At 36.0% G+C, this 17931-nt stretch overlaps 1 protein-coding gene across 2 annotated transcripts in view; it reads left to right on the forward strand.

The window, feature by feature from the left end:
• The window catches only part of ARHGAP28 (Rho GTPase activating protein 28), a 75014-nt gene extending 70270 nt beyond the window's left edge, over positions 1–4744 (forward strand). The window contains exons 15-16 of one of the 2 annotated variants that reach the window (XR_002122874.1): positions 1004–1686; positions 4249–4744. Coding sequence is in view for 1 of the 2 variants with exons in the window: in XM_019633795.1 (XP_019489340.1) it covers positions 1004–1098 (95 nt within the window). In the remaining variant the exon portion in view is untranslated. Of the gene's footprint in view, positions 1–1003 lie in introns of both variants that reach the window. The other variant, XM_019633795.1, reaches the window with a different exon arrangement.
• Positions 4745–17931: the final 13187 nt, after the last annotated feature.

Consider the following 17931-nt stretch of genomic DNA (forward strand, 5'->3'; position numbering starts at 1 on the left):
TCAATAATGAACTGCATATATGACAGTGTTCCCATAACATTTTAATGGAGCAGCACACATCCTTTCGCCTAGTGACATTGTAGCTGTCATGATGTTATAATGCAACACATTACTCATGTGTTTGTGGTGATGATGATGTAAACAAACCTACTGTGCTGCCAGTCAAATAAAACTATAGCACATAGAATTATAGTACCAGCTGTACCATCTAGATTTGTATAAGCACCCTATGATTTTCACCTTCTAAATTTTTTTGTCTCATTATATATTTTAATTGTTTATTGTTTGTCAATGTCAGTAAAAATATGGAAGTATCTAATAACTAAATTACTCAACTCTATAAACAATAAAGGAAATATAAGTAAACAAAAAATAAAATATAAAGGAAAGCACGTACTGTACAGTAAGTCCCTGACTCATGAACATATGAGTTGCGAACTTTCACAGATACGAACACACCTCACATTAGAACACCTGTAGATGCGAACAAATCATGGAAGTCGCTCACGTGTCTGCCGGACATTGTCACAGTTGTGCTGCTGTGTGCTTACTGTACAGTGCGATAGTGTACAGTAGTACAGTGCTCAATCAGAGCCCAGGATGCAAGGGGAAAAGCAGTGGTGATGTGGAAGGGACTGTTAGGAAACGCAAAGCAATAACCATGGAAACAAAAGTGAAAATAATTGAGAGATTGGACTAAGGCGAAATGATGGTAGATGTCGCTCATTCTTATAACATGAATTGTTCAACCATTGGCTTTACATTGTGTATTTGTGTCAAAGGAGTATAAGACTTAGTTTTTCAGACTTACGAACGAATCTAACTTACGAACGTTCTCCCAGAACAGAAAACTTCTTCGTAAGTCGGGGGACTTGCTGTACTTATTTTTGGCTAAGAGAACTATATTGGCCTTATTTGAACCTTACAAACACACACATACATGCACACTTACACACAGCAATGCCACTCTTAAAAACATTCTCTGATTTTCTCTTTTTCTTAGGACAGCATTGCTTGGATCCAGATGCTTATATATTGGATGTGTATCATGTAAACCCTCAAGCAGAATGGGTGATTAAACCACAATCAAGTTTTTGAAATACCACTCAAAACAGCAGCTATTGTGTATTATATGCCAAGAACATTCTACATTAAGTAGGGGAGGAAAAAGACTGCTTTTGACATGTTTGTTCCTATAACCCTCTTGGTGTTTCCTGGTCCAAGTGGTGTCTCCCAGCATTGTCAACATGAACTATGGAAGAGGAGAAGCTTATCCATTTGAGCTAAAGCTTTCTCATGATGGTTCCTTGACATGAGTGAAGGAAAGAAGTTGTGGTCCTTCCTGAAGAAAGGCCAATCTAGATTAGGAACTCTGATCGTTTCTAGTACTTTGACTTCACAGCAGAAATGAACGTGGTTCTATACCTGGGATAAGACACACTTCTTTATGTAGCAAATGCTACCAAATAGAAGAGGTGGAAAAAAAATTTTTATACTTACGTTATATACATATATTGACCTTTTGGAGCAAGAATGCCAGAAACATCAACAGTGTTTGTTCTGCAAAATAATTCAGATCTACTTTCAAAAGGGAATCAGTTTCTAAAGTTACACAATAAATATTTATGCTCTGACTTGCTTCTGAGTTAAAGGAGGAGGAACTTCTGTTTAAAGAACACTGTATTGGTATGTATATTGTACTGCATCATGACTATCGGCATTCTGGTATAAATGAATATTTCTTTTTCCTGGACCATTGAAAACTGATATTTTTCAAGTTTATTCCCTTATGAGCACAGGCCCCCCTAGTGAAGCTTAGTTTGACAAAGGGTGTTCTTACGCTTTCACAACCTGTAGCCTGAAATCACAGAGCCTCTATTTTTCTCATCGTGATTATGGTGCTTAATGAATAGCTTTCCATGTGCCAGGCACTGATTTTCTTTCAGGGACTCATCCAACATATCATTTCTTACATTTTACAACTGTAGGTAGTCATTTCTGCAGCCCTGATTTAAAACTTTAGAACTACCTTGATCCAATTGCTCTTTATCCAAGAGTACTGAAAAATACTGTTATATTCAGATTTTACATGCTGTAAAAATAGATTTTGTTTCTGTTTATCAATCGTAGACATAGCCAAGCACTGTGGATTAGCATCAGACTTTAAAATCAGATGCATATTCGGTAAGCAAAAAACTGTCTTGCTATCAAGCTCCTTTGGAACCATTTTCCAAAATTGCATGCATTTGGTGAGAACACACAGTCCCCCACAATTCTAGTTGACAGCAAATTTAAAACGTGCTGAGGGGTCAGACAGCTCTGCTTTTCATCTTGAGATATAAACCTTCCAGGGTTAGCTAGAAATGGGACAGGGGTCTCATTTGTCCCGCACATGTGCTTTGGATTAGAATCCACGGGTTTAGATTTTGAAGAATTTATATCAGTTTTAATGAGATTTAACATTCAAATAACTCTCTCTTGCAATTCAAACAATAGACAAATTTGCTTACAAATGCAGAAAACCTTTTATCTACTTACCAAGTCTCAAAACATAATGTGATAATAATTATGCCCCTATATAGAAGAAAATTTTTATATGCTGCATTATGCCTTGATGTCTATAAAAACATGATTTATATTCAACATGTAGATAATTCCATTTCTGCCCATTAGGATTTTGGTATAGTTTTATAGAAAACTCAATATCTGTTCATTTTATATATTTGAGAATTTTGATTTCCTTTTCCTGAAAACACATTAGAAAATAAACATGTTCTGTAAGTTTATATTTATTCTTACATTTCACCAATTTTTCAATGTATGGCTAATTGATGACATGTGAGTTTACATAATGAATTTCAAGAGTCTAAAAAAATGCTTTTATCATGTTTGCAAGTCAAAGAGGAGCAAACATTTCACTTTATGTAGTTGCTAAGTTGAAAGATGTAAGAGGACAGTAATTTATGCCTACACACAAAAAAAAAAATCCTTCAAATTAGCTACCTTACCCTTCTATGTATGTATGAAAACTATGGCTGACTTATCTCATTGTATTTCATATCATTTAGAATAAATTCTGTTATGTTTATATAGAAAATTCACAGATCTATTCATTTAATTTTTTGTTTGGGAATTTTCATTTCTTTTAACTGAAAACACATTAGAACCCATTCATAAGTTTTAAAGGTTTCAAAATTTACTTCACTGTCATCAGTTTTAAACAAATGGCTAACAGATGACAGGTAAAAACAATCTTTCTGAATTTCTTATCCACTTTTATGTGATTTCGGATGTCAAAAAAGCTGAGTCAAAAACTTTAATCACTTTAATGTATGGAAGGACTTGTGACAACTTTCAAATAGCTGTATAATATGGAAGGCCATGTCAATACCAATGTCATTAACCACTGATAACTTTTATTTTCAGTCATAGGGTAAACTAACTGATTAGAGAAGAATTTTCAGTAGACACAGTCTAATTTTTATGTGGGTTAAAGAGGTACTTTTTACTAATTTTATCCTTAAAGAATAAACAAATCCCTACACAATTAAAATTCAAAACTCACCTAAATATTGACAAAACTATCTTTGCTTTATCAAGAGTTGTTTTAAAATAGTTACCGTAATCTGTAAAAATAGTATATTTGGGGGGAAAAAAAAGGCAGAGTCATGTAATGGGCTTCTAAATTCTATTCTTAATAGCTTTCCATCCCACCTCATCCCAAGTGCTCTTGCTGTATACATTTAGGAAAATAATACCCAGGAAAGTATTAGAGAAAGTTAACACTCTAAGAACATTTATTCATAAAATGTCGTACAACTGGCTCATTTTTTCAACCATTCTGCAAAAGAGGATCCCTTTGTTAAGCAGTTCACTTAGGGATATAACAATCTTGGAGTGAATGATCTCTGAACGAACTGGAATATTAATTTCTTTACAATTTATATACACAATATAAACTACCTCACTTGCCTTTCTTGGAAAAAAGAAATTAATGGACTTTAACAATTTTTGTTGCAAATTATTCTTGAGTCTTACTTGTCACTTCAGTTAGCTTTCAATGTACATTTAATAATATACATTTAATGATGTAAAATATTTTTAAACAAAAGCTTTAAAACCAAAATACTCTGTAATCTGTGGTATACTCTGAGAGAATGTTGTCCCTTAGTCATTGTCTTGTGTGTTTAGCCATATTGAGATGCAGGTTTTCAAATGCAGGAATTAATATTCATCTCTTCTTTTTAGGCATTGTTTCAACTGCTTTCACCCTATTGCACTTGACTGAAAAGTAATATGAGATTAAAATGTTCCTTCTTTCTATCAAGCATATTTCAACGGTTTTCCCCAAATGTATTACATGCCTGAAAAGAGTATATATTATGGGATTGAATAGTTCCTAGTTTCTGACAGGCATTTTCAACTCTTTTCAATAAATATGTCACTTAATAAATTATATGACATGGATTAAAATGTTTCTTTCAAGCATTTTCAATAGTTTTACACACACACACACACACACACACTTTAATTTAAAAACAGCATACTTTCAGGAATTTTCCAACTATTTTGTAAAACTGTGTGATTTGATTGAAAAATCATATAATGTCACAAGGAATGCCAATGTTTTATGTTGTCTCCCATCTCAAAAGTTATGATTATTTTGTCCCATCCTTTTTCATTGTTAAGTATAATATGTATGTTGCATTTTATCCATAAAAATAAAAATAAAAAAAACCTAAAAGCACTGTCATGAGAATTCTTGTATTTAACCACTCTAAGGGCACCATGGATGATGCTGATGAAAGAACAGGAGCTTTAAAGCCAGAAGATTTGTTTCTGAGCCCAGACTCTGTTACTAGCCAGAAGGTGGTGGTCTTGTGCAGAAGCTATGTGGCCCTAAGGTGGATGGTTGTGGGTAGGGGATAGACTGACAACAAAAACTATTTTCTAAATTTGTTTGAGTCGTTCTTTGTCTTGACAGGTTTTTAATACATACTTAAAAATTTTTTTTCAATAGATATAGAAAAAAACACTTAACAAAATTTAATACACATTCATGAGGTTTCTTTTAATTCAATATTTTACTATATGTCTGTATAAAAGGCAAGAAAAAGAAAGAAAAGGCATAAAGATTAGGAAAGAAGAAATAAAAACGTCTCTATTTGCAAATGATTATTTGCATACAAAAGCCTAAGGTATCACCAACTATTAAAACTAATAAGATAATTTAGCAAGATCATAACATTTAAGATTATTATAGGAAAATCAATTATATTTTTATTAGCAGCAAACAATTGGAAAATAAAATTTTAACTTACTATAGCATCAAGGAACATGAAATACTTATGAATACTTTTAACAAAATAGAAAACATGTATGCCAAAAAATACAAAATATTTTTTGTAGACATTAAAGATAGCTAAATAAATGTGTATATATAACATGTTTCTGGATGGGAAGAGATAGATGGAAGAGATGTTACAAGATATCAGTTCTCCACAAATGGATCTATAGATTCATGCCATCCCAATCATAATACCAGTAGAAATTTTAGATAGAAATTGATAAACTAATTATAAAATTTATATGGAAATGAAAAGGATCTAGAATATTTAAAGTAATCTTAAATAAAAAGAACAAAGTTGGATTTAGAATGAGTGATTTCAAGACTTACTATAAGGCTACAGCTACCAAGACAATATAATACAGACTACAGGTCAATACCTACATCAATGAAACAAAACAGAGCACATAACAAAATAAATCCAGTCCACTTATGTGGTCATTTGATTTTCAACACAGGTGCCAAAATGACCCTATGAGGAAAGGAAACTTTCAACAGATGGCATTAGAACAATTGGCTGTCTACATAGAAAAACAAAAAGTTGACCCTGTCACAGGATATGCAAAAATTCATCCAAAATAGATCATAAAGTTAATTATGAAACCTAAAACAATGAGACCTTCAGAAGAAAACAAAGAAGAATAGCTTTGTAACAAGGATGAGCAAAGATTTCTTAGGAACATAAAGCAACACTTAAAAAAAAATTAATAAATTAGACTTCAACAAAATTTAAAACTGTGTGTCCAAAGAGACCATGAAATTAAATAAGCAAACCATAGAGGAAAAAATATCTTTGTAAAGCATATACTTGTCAAAAGACTGATTCAGTATATATAAACAACTCATAAAAAGACAACCCACTTTTTTAAGCAGACATAAGATTTGAACAGACACTTCATGAAAGAGAATATGGAAATGCCCAATAAGCACATGTAAACTTTAACATCATGTGCCATTAGGGAAATGCAAATTAAAACCACTTTGAGATACCATTACATACCCACCAGAATGGTCAAAATTTAAAAGACTGACTATTCTGAGTAGGAAAGAATCAAAACTCCTAATTATCAACAAGAGCTTAAAATGGGAAAGTCCAGTTTGGAAAAGGGTCTAGAAATTTATCAAACTAACTATACAACTATCCTATGAAACAGCTATTCTAGGTATTTACTCCAAAGGAAGCATACATCCCCAAAAACATTTGTATAAGGATGTTTGTAGCAGCTTTATTAATATCCCCAAACTGAGAACATCATAGGTACCCACAATAGGAAAATGGGTTAACTATGGTATATTCATCAATGCAACATAACTCAGCAATCAAAAGAAATAAACTGATATAGGTAACAATATGAATGAAACTCAGAAACAACATGCTGAGTGAAAGAAGCCAGACACAAAAGACTTCATATTGTGCAATTCCATTTACAGGAAATGTTAGGACAGGCAAAGCTAAACAATGATGGGGTAAAATGGTTGTCTCTAAGGAGGTTGGTATGGAGATTGACTAGAAGTGGCATGAGGGGTCTTTCCGGAGAAAGAAAACGTTCTGTGTCTGTGCTGTCCACTATAGGATCACTGGCCACATAGGCCGATTGAGCACTTGAAATATGACTAGTCTGAACTGAGATGTATTCTAAATGCAAAATCCATAACAGATTTTGAAGACTTATTAGGAAAGAAAAAATGTAAAATATTAGTAATATTTTACTATTACATATTAAATTATATTTTAGATAATTGATGTAAATAATATATTAGTAAATTTTAGCAGTTTCTTTTTAAGTTTTTAATGTGGCTACTAGAAAATTCTGAATTATATATGTGACTTGCATTATATTTCTACGGGAAAACATTGTTTTATATTTGATAAGAGTTTGGGTTACACAGATATACGAGGTGTGAAAATTAAGTTTGTGAACTTGTTGCAACGATGTTGCTAACCTTTTTTTGATATCAGACGGATTATTGATTATGAATTTGTACCAGCTGGACAGTTAACCAAGTTTACTATTTGGAAGTGTTGAAAAGGCTGCGTGAAACATTAGACGACTTGAACTTTTTGCCAACAATTCATGGCTCTTGCATCACGACAATGCACCAGCTCACACGGCACTGTCTGTGAGGGAGTTTTTAACCAGTAAACAAATGTCTGTATTGGAATACCCTTCCTACTCACCTAATCTGGCCCCCAGTGACTTCTTTCTTTACCTGAAGATAAAGGAAATGTTGAAAGGAAGACATTTGGATAACATTCGGGACATCAAGGATAATACGACAACAGCTCTGATGGCCATTCTAGAAAAAGAGTTCCAAAATTACTTTGAAGGGTGGCCTAGGCGCTGGCGTAGGTACATAGCTTCCCAGGGGGAGTACTTCGAAGGTGACTGTAGTGATATTCAGCAATGAGGTATGTAGCACTTTTTCTAGGATGAGTTTGCAAACTTAATTGCCTGACCTTGTATGCATTTGTTAAAACTCTGAATGTTCATTAAGATTTCTGCATTTCATTATACAGGGGATGCCAAAAAATGTATACACATTTTAAGAAAGGAAAAAACTGTACTAAAATTGTAATACTCAATATATACCAATAGCAAAAGATAAATACAAGTCATGCATATACATTTGTTTTGGCACCCTGGTGTGTAAACGTTACCTCAAAAGAAAAAAATCTGCAAATAATATATAAGTATTTATATCCAATGTAAATATTGAAATGTAAGTAATGATATGCATACTAAACTATTTAGGGAGAAATGTACTGGTGTCTATCTTATTTTGAAATGTGTTTAAAAATAAGGTAGATTGATGAGTGGATAGAGGATTGATAGATAGATGGATAGATATGCACCAGACCAAACATAGTAAAATATTTATGGTAGAATGATGGTGGGTATACCCATATTCAATGTATACTCTCTATGGTTGAAATTTTCCATAGAGTTTCAAAACAAGAATTCTTATAGTTAATATCATGCTTAATGGTGAAGTGTTGAACATTTTCTTCCTAACAGTGGTTCTCAGCAGGGGGTGTATTTTGTCCCCCAGGTGATATTTGGCAATGTCTGGAGACATGTTTAGTTGTCATCAGAGGATGCTATTAGCATCTCATAGGTGAGTAGCCAGGGATGCTGCTAGACATGCTACAATGCACGGTACAGTCTCCACAACAAAGAATTATCTTGACCCAAATTTCAATTAAGCAAACATTGAGAAACCCAGCCCTAGGATCACAGACAAGAATCTACATTTGCTATTTCTATTTAACACAGTACAGCAGATCCTAGCTAGTATAGTAAATTAAGAGAGGTAAAAGACAGAAAAATTTTTGAAAGGAGGAAGGTTTAGTTTGCAGACAATATGACTACATGATTATGTCAAGAAAATCCTAAGTAAGAAATCTATTGCTAAAATTACTAGAATTAATAAGAACATTTAGCAAGGTCACAGGATCAAAGTCAATAAAAAAGTCAATTGTGTTCTACATATTAGCCAAAGACAACTGGGAAATAAAATGATAAAAGCAACACCATCTGTTCATGACTTTGGGGTAAGCAAAGATTTCTTAGACATTGTTACAGGACATTTTCTCAATTCCAAAGATCTCTTCAAAATATGATATTTGACAACAAAACATAAAGCAGATTAAAGAGAATCAGGAGTTTGAGCAATGTTGGGGTTCCCTTTAGATGTTTCTTTTATGTTCCCGACAGCAAACTACATTTTCTCTAAATATTTTCAGACAGAAATTGGGTGGGGGGTGAGAAGCAAAAGGGATGGGGAGAGTATGCTTTTGAAGTTTTACCTGAGCTGATCAATTTGCAAGCATATGCAAACTCTTACAATTTGTTCATGAATTCTATTTAACCATAATTCATTCTGAGTGTTTGCTCTGCTATTTTATGACAGTTTTTCCTCACTGTGCAGCTGTGGGCCCGTGCTAGAGTACAGTTTGTGTCCTTAGGTGACAAGGGCTTCTCTGCCATCAGTGGCCTCATTCACTACATCTCACTCCACATCACCCCAGGCTCCAAACTAATGACATAACAACAATCTGGACATATAAGTTCCCAAATCAATAAGAACATACTTATCACTAATTAGTGAATTTGTCAATCTAAAAACCTATTGCCAAACAGGGTTGTGAAAGCTATTTTCCAGTTTCATAAATCGTTCAATGCTGCAACAACTTGTTATTTTAGAGGAGTGACTTATCAGTTAGGTAGAAACAACACATTTTGAAAATAGTTACAGGGTGATCGATCCAGTTCTAATGTGTAATCCACAGCTATTCCATTCTCAATTATATTATCAGTTATATAATCCCAAATCCTACAACTCCTGATTCAGCAATACAGTAGTTCAAGAAATATGATATCGAGATGCACCTAGTAAGCACAAAATATATTGAACATAAAAATGTAACCTCCTCCACATCAAAGTATGAAGTTAACATCACCCCATGCCATTTTGCTCATAGCTGTAAGCATAACACTCACAAACAAACAAACAAACAAAAATCCCATGATGTCTGTGTGCCATTCTTAGCCACCTCTATTTGAAGGAGTGTAGAAATTTACAAATTTCAGGAGTTCCCTTGATGACAACACCAAATAGCAGTAACTTGTTCATGTTTCGGACACCATGTAATCATTATGCAAAGATTTCAAAGAGCTCGTGAAGGAGCAAGTCGGACCCAAGTGTTTCTCTGAGGTTGAAGTCTTCCTCAAGCAATTTATACAGAGGGATGCATCTGAGGAATTATAATTGACCCTTGAACAACGCAGGTTTGAACTGCACAGGTCCACTTATGCTGTTTTTGATCTGCGGTTGGTGGTCACAGATGCAGATGGTCAACTGTATGCACTGATCTACACCATTTTATACAGGGAATTTGAGCATTCACAGATTTTTGTATCCATGGGGTCCTGAAATCAATCCTCTGTGGATTCCAAGGGACAACTAAATTTTGGGGGAGTCAAAAGCTATATGTGATGCGACAACATGGACGAATCTAGAGGGTATTATGCTAAGTGAAATAAGTTAGGCAGAGAAAGACAAATACCATATGGTTTCATTCATATGTGGAATTTAAGAAGAAAAAACAGACAAACAAAACAAAACAGACTCATAGAAACAGAGACCAAAAAGATGGTTACCAGAGGGGATGGGTCAAAAAAGTAAAGGAGTCAATAATATTGGGTTAAGTTTGCACGGTGACAGATGATTACTAGAAATAGTGGGGTGATCACGTTGTAAGATATCACTATATTGTACACCTGAAACCAATATAACATTGTATACCAACTATAGTTAAATTTTAAAAAAATTAAAAAATAATGAATGAGTAAATTTTATAGTGTGCAAATTATATCTCAGTAAAGCTGTTTTAAAATGTTTTCTGGGGCCAGCCGAGTGGCGCATTGGTTAAGAGCTGGCTTGGGATGTCAGAGGGCCCCGGTTTGGATCCCACATGTGAGGGCCAGTGACACTGCCCTCTACAGCTAAGATGCTGAACAACAGCTCAACCTGGAGCTGGGCTGCCGTGAGTCGCCGGCGACGGCGTAGGCTGCAGCCCCTGTGGCAGTGGGTTGCCATGGGCTACCGTGAGTGGTCAGCAGCCAGCATGAGCAGTCAGCGTGAGCGGCCAGCAGCTGCCGTGAGCGGCCATCCAGAAGCCGGCGACTGATGTGCCTCGCCCGGGAAGAGCGCAAAGATGGTGCCAACTTGGGCCAGTGAAGCAACATCCTCCACAACTAGGCTGAAGAACAAAAGGAGAGCAACTTGTCTGTTCCCCTTCCCCCGATTCCCCAGCACTGTTCCCATACCCCAGTTCCCCAATTTTTTTAAAAAAATGTTTTCTGTCCATTTTTAACTGTATGGGGCTCCATACTCCTAACCCCCTCATATTTCAAGGGTCAACGGTACTGTTTTTGGTCCATGGTGGGGTGAAAATGCAAATACAAAACCCAGGGATATGGAAGGCCAACTGCATATTTATAGAAAAAAACCACACATAAATGGCCCCTGCAGTTCAAACCCATGCTGTTCAAAGGTCAACTGTATTTTCTTCAGTCCTTCTGTGCGCAACAGAGCTACAACTGCATATCAGTATGTTGCACTACCCATCAAGTTGAACAAAAGTTTTCTGTTTCAAAAGAAAAGGTTACAAAAATCGTAGTTTAAAACATAAGTATACATAATCAGATCTGCCTTTCTTTTACTAAAAGCAATGTTCCCCAGCAGTATAGCTAACATATCCTCTTACCAGGGTCCCAGAAGAAAGAGGCTAGAAAGTTAACCTAAGTTCAGATTTACACAGAGATGGAGAACAGGTTATATTAACCATTTTATTTATAATCCTTCGCCCATGATGTATGTTTAACCCAGTAAACACACAAATATACAAAGCAATATAGATGTTGACTTTTTCCATGAGACAGTAATCTCCGTATCATCTCTTGACCAATCCATTTATTGTATGTCCAATTAATCTTAATAGAATTCCAACATCCTTATCCTGGAGATTATAGGCATGTTTAATCAAATACTCATAATAGTATACATGACAACTTAACACATCAAATCATAGTACAGAATAATCTTTATCTGGTTTAGCAAAAGTGTCCTCATTTAAACATTCCAAATTTAGCATATTTCAAAGTGAATTTTTAAATCTTTATGCCAAAATCCATTCTACCTGGATTTTTTAAAAATCTCAGTTAATAGAAACTTTATCTTTTTCATTCCTCAAGTCAAAACTCTGAGACCCTTGCCTCCTTTGCTCTTGTCATAGCCCACATCAACCCATTGGTAAACTGTGGCAGTTATCAAGTTTGAAAACACAGTTATAAAAGAACATACAAGGTATGATAAAAAATGTAGTGAATGTTTAAATAAAGAAAATTTATTTACAGTAAAATTTTATTACAGTAAAAGACACATTGCCATTAATCCCCCTCAAGATACTCCCCATCGCTTCAAACATGCTTCTCCCATTGTTTTTGCCAGTTTCTGAAGCAGTTCTGAGAGCCCTCTTTCATCAGTGTCTTTAGTTGCTGTGTCATGGCTGCCTTGATGTCCTGAATTTATTTAAAATGTTTACCTTTCATGGTCATTTTGTCTTTGGGGAAGAGCCAGAAGTTGAAACGGTGCCAGATATGGTGAATAAGTTGGATGAGAACACACTGTAATGTTTTTATTTGACAGAAATTGACATGCCAGAAGTGATGTGTGGCACGGAACGTTGTTATGATGAAGGATGAAGTAAAGACATGAAAGAGGATTTCCAGAACTGCTTCAGAAAGTGGCAAGAGCAATGGGATAAGTGTGTTCAAAACAAGGACGAGTATTTTGAGGAGGATTAATGGCAATGTGTCTTTTACTACAATAATTTTTTTATAATTTGAACATTCACCATAGGTAGGTTCAGGGCCTCTGGCTTAAACTTTTAAACATTTATATCCTATCACTTTTAACTTTTAAACAGCCTGCTTATTATAAGATATCATTAATTATCATAGAGAATTTTATTTGGCTCTCCCAGTTTTGTCACTAGACGGCAGCACAGGGTTTGGGGTCGATTCCAGTGCTGGTTAAGGCAATCAGAGCCATGCATGGTGGGTGGTGGTAGTTGTGGCTATTGTTGTCATCTTGTGTTGGAACTCTCCAGCAGACAGTTCTTCAGATCTTCCAGCTACATGGCGACTGGGAGGTGTGGGGCATTTAAAGCTTTGCCCCGGTACCCCAGGGCCATGGTGGAAGTCAGGCTCCCCGGCCCAGCATTCAGCAGCATTGTGGCCGGCGCAGCCTTGGGGTAATAGGGAGGGAAGCCAAGGGAGAGACTCTTTCTTGCAGCGAGGCATGTCCTGCACTGCCAAGTGTTGCACCGCCTGCTTTGGCTTGGCCCCCGCTGGGGTGAGCAGGGGTTCCAGATCCCCCAGTATGGACGGAAGCCCAAGGGAGGCGCTATCTCTGGGCTCACCACCCGGACTCAAATCCTAAACATGGGCACTTGTTAGGAGTGCTGCCTCTGTCCCTTGCAGCTCAGAGGACCTCCTGGTAGTTATCAGCACTTCACTCGAGGTAAGACCAGTACGCCGGCTCTTTTGAAGCTTTGCTCAGCAGCCTACACTAACATGATTTCATTTCAAAGGTTCATTTATTCCCTGGGTGTAGTAGTTCCTGGCCTTTGGCACAGAGAACGGACATAGCCAAGTGCATGTGCCCTCTTTCTTGATGTACCCAGTTAATCTATTTGGAAGAGTAAGGAAAATTGTCATCCTATGGTATAGTTTCCTGCCCTGTTCCAATGAGGCATTTTTCCTGCTCCACGGCTAATGAAACTGTTATTCTGAGATACCCAATTAACAGCTTCAAGGATACAGTCAGGTTATCTCTCCCCATGGCTTTTGACGAGGGAGTGCATGCTCGCCTCTTCTGGCCATTTTGGAAGGTGCTTACCCTAAACCCAGTTGTAATCTCTTCCACAACTTCAACTGGGAATCCTGCTGACTGTACCAAATGACAGAAGAGCATTATCTCAACTTCAAAGATCTCTGCAAAATGTGGTTTGATAACAAAACATGCAAGCAGGTTGAAAAGAATCAGGAGTTCCAGGATGCTGGGGACTCCCACAGTCATGTTTCTCTTATCTTCCCAGCAGTAAATTACACCTTTTCTGACAGTATAGAAAAAAGTTGGGAGGGGGTCTGGGGAGCACTCTTGAAAGGTTCATCTACATTTTATTAACAAATAATCACATGCATACTCTTCAAGTTGTTATCTTATTTATAAATTTTTATAACAGTTGATTCTCAGTAGTTGCTCTGCATTTGTGTAACATTTTACCACTGCACTACAGTGGGCTGCGCTGAAGTCCTCAGCTCCATGTCCTAGATGGCTGATTGGGAACAGGCTTCTCTACCACATAGTTCTCATTACAACAGGACAACAAAAACAGCTATAGAAGGAAATAATTGATAAATTGTACCCATAAAATTTAAGATTTATGCTCAGCAAATACACTATTAAAAAATTGAAAAGGCAAGCCATAGATTGGGGGGAATTGTGTGTGTTATATCTAGAATATGTAAAGAACTCTTACAACTCAATAAAAAATGTAAAATAAATAAAACTCTTTTTTTAATGAGCAAAAGACTTGAACTAACACTCCTGCAAAGTATAGAAATAATCATATGCATGTTAAAAATACTCATTATCAGTCATCAGGGAAATGCTAATTAGGCCACAATGTGAGCACCACTTAACTATAAGAATACCAAATTAAAAATTGTTAAAATTCAAAAGAGTTACAATACAAGCATTGGCAGAGATATGGGGCAACTGGCATTCTCATACATTGCTGGTGAGAGCGTGAAATGGAAGAACCACTTTGCAAAATTGGTAGAATAGTATGAAGTTAATCATACCCCTATCATAACCTAGAAATTCAACTCCTAGGTATTTACCGAAGAGAAATTAAAGCACATATCCACACAAATACTTATGCAAGTATGTTCATAGCAGTTTTATTCATAACAGACAAAACCTGAATAAATAAACAGGTTAATACATTTGAGTACTACTTAATAATAAAAAGGAATGAATTGAAAATACACACAACAATATGCATTTCAAAACCATGTGCAAAAACTCAAACATGGAAGACTACATGCCATATGATTCCATTTATATGAAACTCAACAGCAGAAAAAACTAATCTATGCCGATAGACATCAGAAAAGTGGTAGCCTCTTGTGGAAGGGATTGACCAGAAATGGGCATAAGGTATAATTTTGTCGTGCTCTCCATGATCAGGTGCAGCCTACTTGTCCTCTTTCTTCAGCCAGGGTCACTCTGCTTCAGCACAGATCTGTCATATCCCCACACCACCCACCTTATCACACCCTGAGTCCTGTCACCACAGTGAAAGCACTTGAAAAATTGGGCTGTTACTTTTCCAATTGCTACCATTAAATATTTTGCAAAGCCTAGTTACAACTACCTTCTTAAAGCCTCCCATACCTTTTACCCTACTGCACAATCTAGCCCTTGATTTTACAGTGTTTTAAGGTGAACACGCATATGCCTCTTAATCCTAACAATTTTAATACTTTTCTCCATTTTCACCTTAACATCCAGTTCAGCTACTAAGTTAGCATTTAATTGATAAATATTTGATATATTTTCAACATTTAGTCATGTATCATTATTAAATACCACGAAGCATGTTAGAGATAGCTGCATAACAGATCAAATGGAAAATTAATGCCTTATTACAGGAGATCTATTTGTTGGGCCCTATCCTGCAGGTCAAAGAAGCAGTCTTTGTTTTCAGGAATTTTGACACAAAATGAAGTTATACCTGGCCCTCCAGTTGTATTTCTTGGGGCTCATTCAAGGGATTGATGATAGAAGAAACTAAGAAAATTTTAATTGAATACAACTTCTTTCACTGCTTTGCTCCTTTCATTTTGAAATGTGGATGATTGCTACCTACTAGCATCCTTTCTTCTTCTAGGACACATTTCTCCTCCAGGAGCTTATGAGAAAACAGCTAACCTGCTTTTAATGTCAAGATAAAATGAGAATATCAACTAAAGTTAAAACTACAGAGAAATTGGAAGAAAAGTTGGAAAAATGAATAAAGATTCAATGAAAAGTACAACACACTGGAGTCTATTGGGGGTGTAATTGTAATTGGTCATGTTTTTCCTGTAATTGGTGAATTTAATTAACTATTATTTTATTGAAAATTTTCACATCTGGGTCCAAAGTAAAATTGGTCTATAATTGTCATAATTTCCTTATTTTGTTTTGGAGGCAAAGTTATATATACCAGACTTGTTGAATGGGTGGAATAGCTTTCTTACTTTTTGTCTTCAACTTTGAAACAGTGTGTTAAATGTTTGAGGTGTGGATGGAAAAGGGGCCACATGTTAAACCTGAAAAGCTCAGGAGATGGAAAATAATGACATAAGATGGCATAAACATACAAATTTCTAGTTAAGGTGGGCCATGGCAGAAAGTCACATCTTTAGCCTGAACCATCCTTGACAAAGGTCAATCTTTACCTTAAGTGAGCCTGTCTATGATCTTTTTGCACCTAAAATGACATCCTTGGAATGTCAGTAATCCCTTGTTTCAGACCAGAGCAGGAAACTACAGATCCCTCATTGTTATTCTTATTCCCTGATTTCCATTTCTATGTGTTGTAAAAAGCAAACTATTAACTATCCTGTACCCACCTATGTAAAAGTACCTGTCTCTCCAATTTACTTTTACCCAATCCCAGAAATTCCAACCATTGCTTTCTCCTACCCCTTTAATCTATCACCAATGGATTTCATGTAACCCTCCTCTGATTCTGCATATAAAATAAGCTGCAAACCACTATTTTGTGGAGCATTTTCTCAATCTGTTGAGATTTTACTTCCCGGCTAATGCCTTCAGTTTGACTCAGCTAAACTCTTCTAAACTTTCTCTTAGGCTGGATGTTTTTTTGCCAACAGAGGATTGCAAGGGAGGGATTGCCAAATGGCAGGAGGAAACTTTTGGGGATGTTGGATGGATATGTTCACTACCTTGAATGTGGTGATGGTTGCAGGGATATACACATAAGCTAAAACTCATCAACCTGTAGGTTTTAAATATGTGAAGTTTATTGTATGTCAATTATATCTCAATAAAACAAGCCTGGGCTCTGTTCTTGGGCTCCAAAATGTGGTAGCAGTGCCCTGACTTCCCATGAACTGGACCCTGGGAAAGAACAATGCTTTGTCCACTGTCATTACCTGAGACAAGAACACAAGAAAGTGTCACCATGGGAAATACATTAAGATCATTAGAATGTAAAGAAGGACAATTGAGACTATCTCCTGTACACTGGATCCTAAAATGTGTTCCTTCACAGCATTTCACACAGTCCAAGATTCCTCTTGCTAATGACTAAAATTGGTTTGAAAGCGAAGCATGTTACCTTATTGTCACTACCATACAGTTGATACTGAATGGTAGTGACAATAGGAATGATTTGAGGAGACTTGTAGATTCCTTGGACACAGTCTGTTGGGACACATGGAGGAGAGGGAAAGAGGGCTTTATTTCAGCCTTCCCTGGGTGCCAGAGAAATGTGTCATCATGGCTAATGTTCCTCTTGTGAACTCTAAATGGATCTCAAGTCACAACTAAGACATTCCTTAAGAAGGAATTACTAAAGTCAACCTTAAATAATTTAAGGTGAGAAAAAACAGAAAGAGCCCTTATCTGATCTTTACTGCAACTACTAGAAGTGTTAAAGAAAAGAAATTTTCAATTACATTTGAGGATAGAGAGAAAGAAGCTTTTGAGTATTTTATTATAATGCTATAAGTACAATTCTTGAAATATTTCCTAGTTGGTTAATGTCACTTGACAGATGTCTTACAACTATCGGGAAATAGTGTTGTCATTTATAAGAATTATAACAAAAACACAATCTCCTCCCAAAGTGAATGAGTGTGCAGTGTGGTCTCCATAGAAGACTGCTCCCAGCCACCAGTACAGTGTGGGTCAAGAAAGCAGAATCACTTATACCGCCT

Source organism: Hipposideros armiger, unplaced genomic scaffold (assembly GCF_001890085.2).
Source record: "Hipposideros armiger isolate ML-2016 unplaced genomic scaffold, ASM189008v1 scaffold_1411, whole genome shotgun sequence".
Lineage (NCBI taxonomy): Eukaryota > Metazoa > Chordata > Mammalia > Chiroptera > Hipposideridae > Hipposideros > Hipposideros armiger.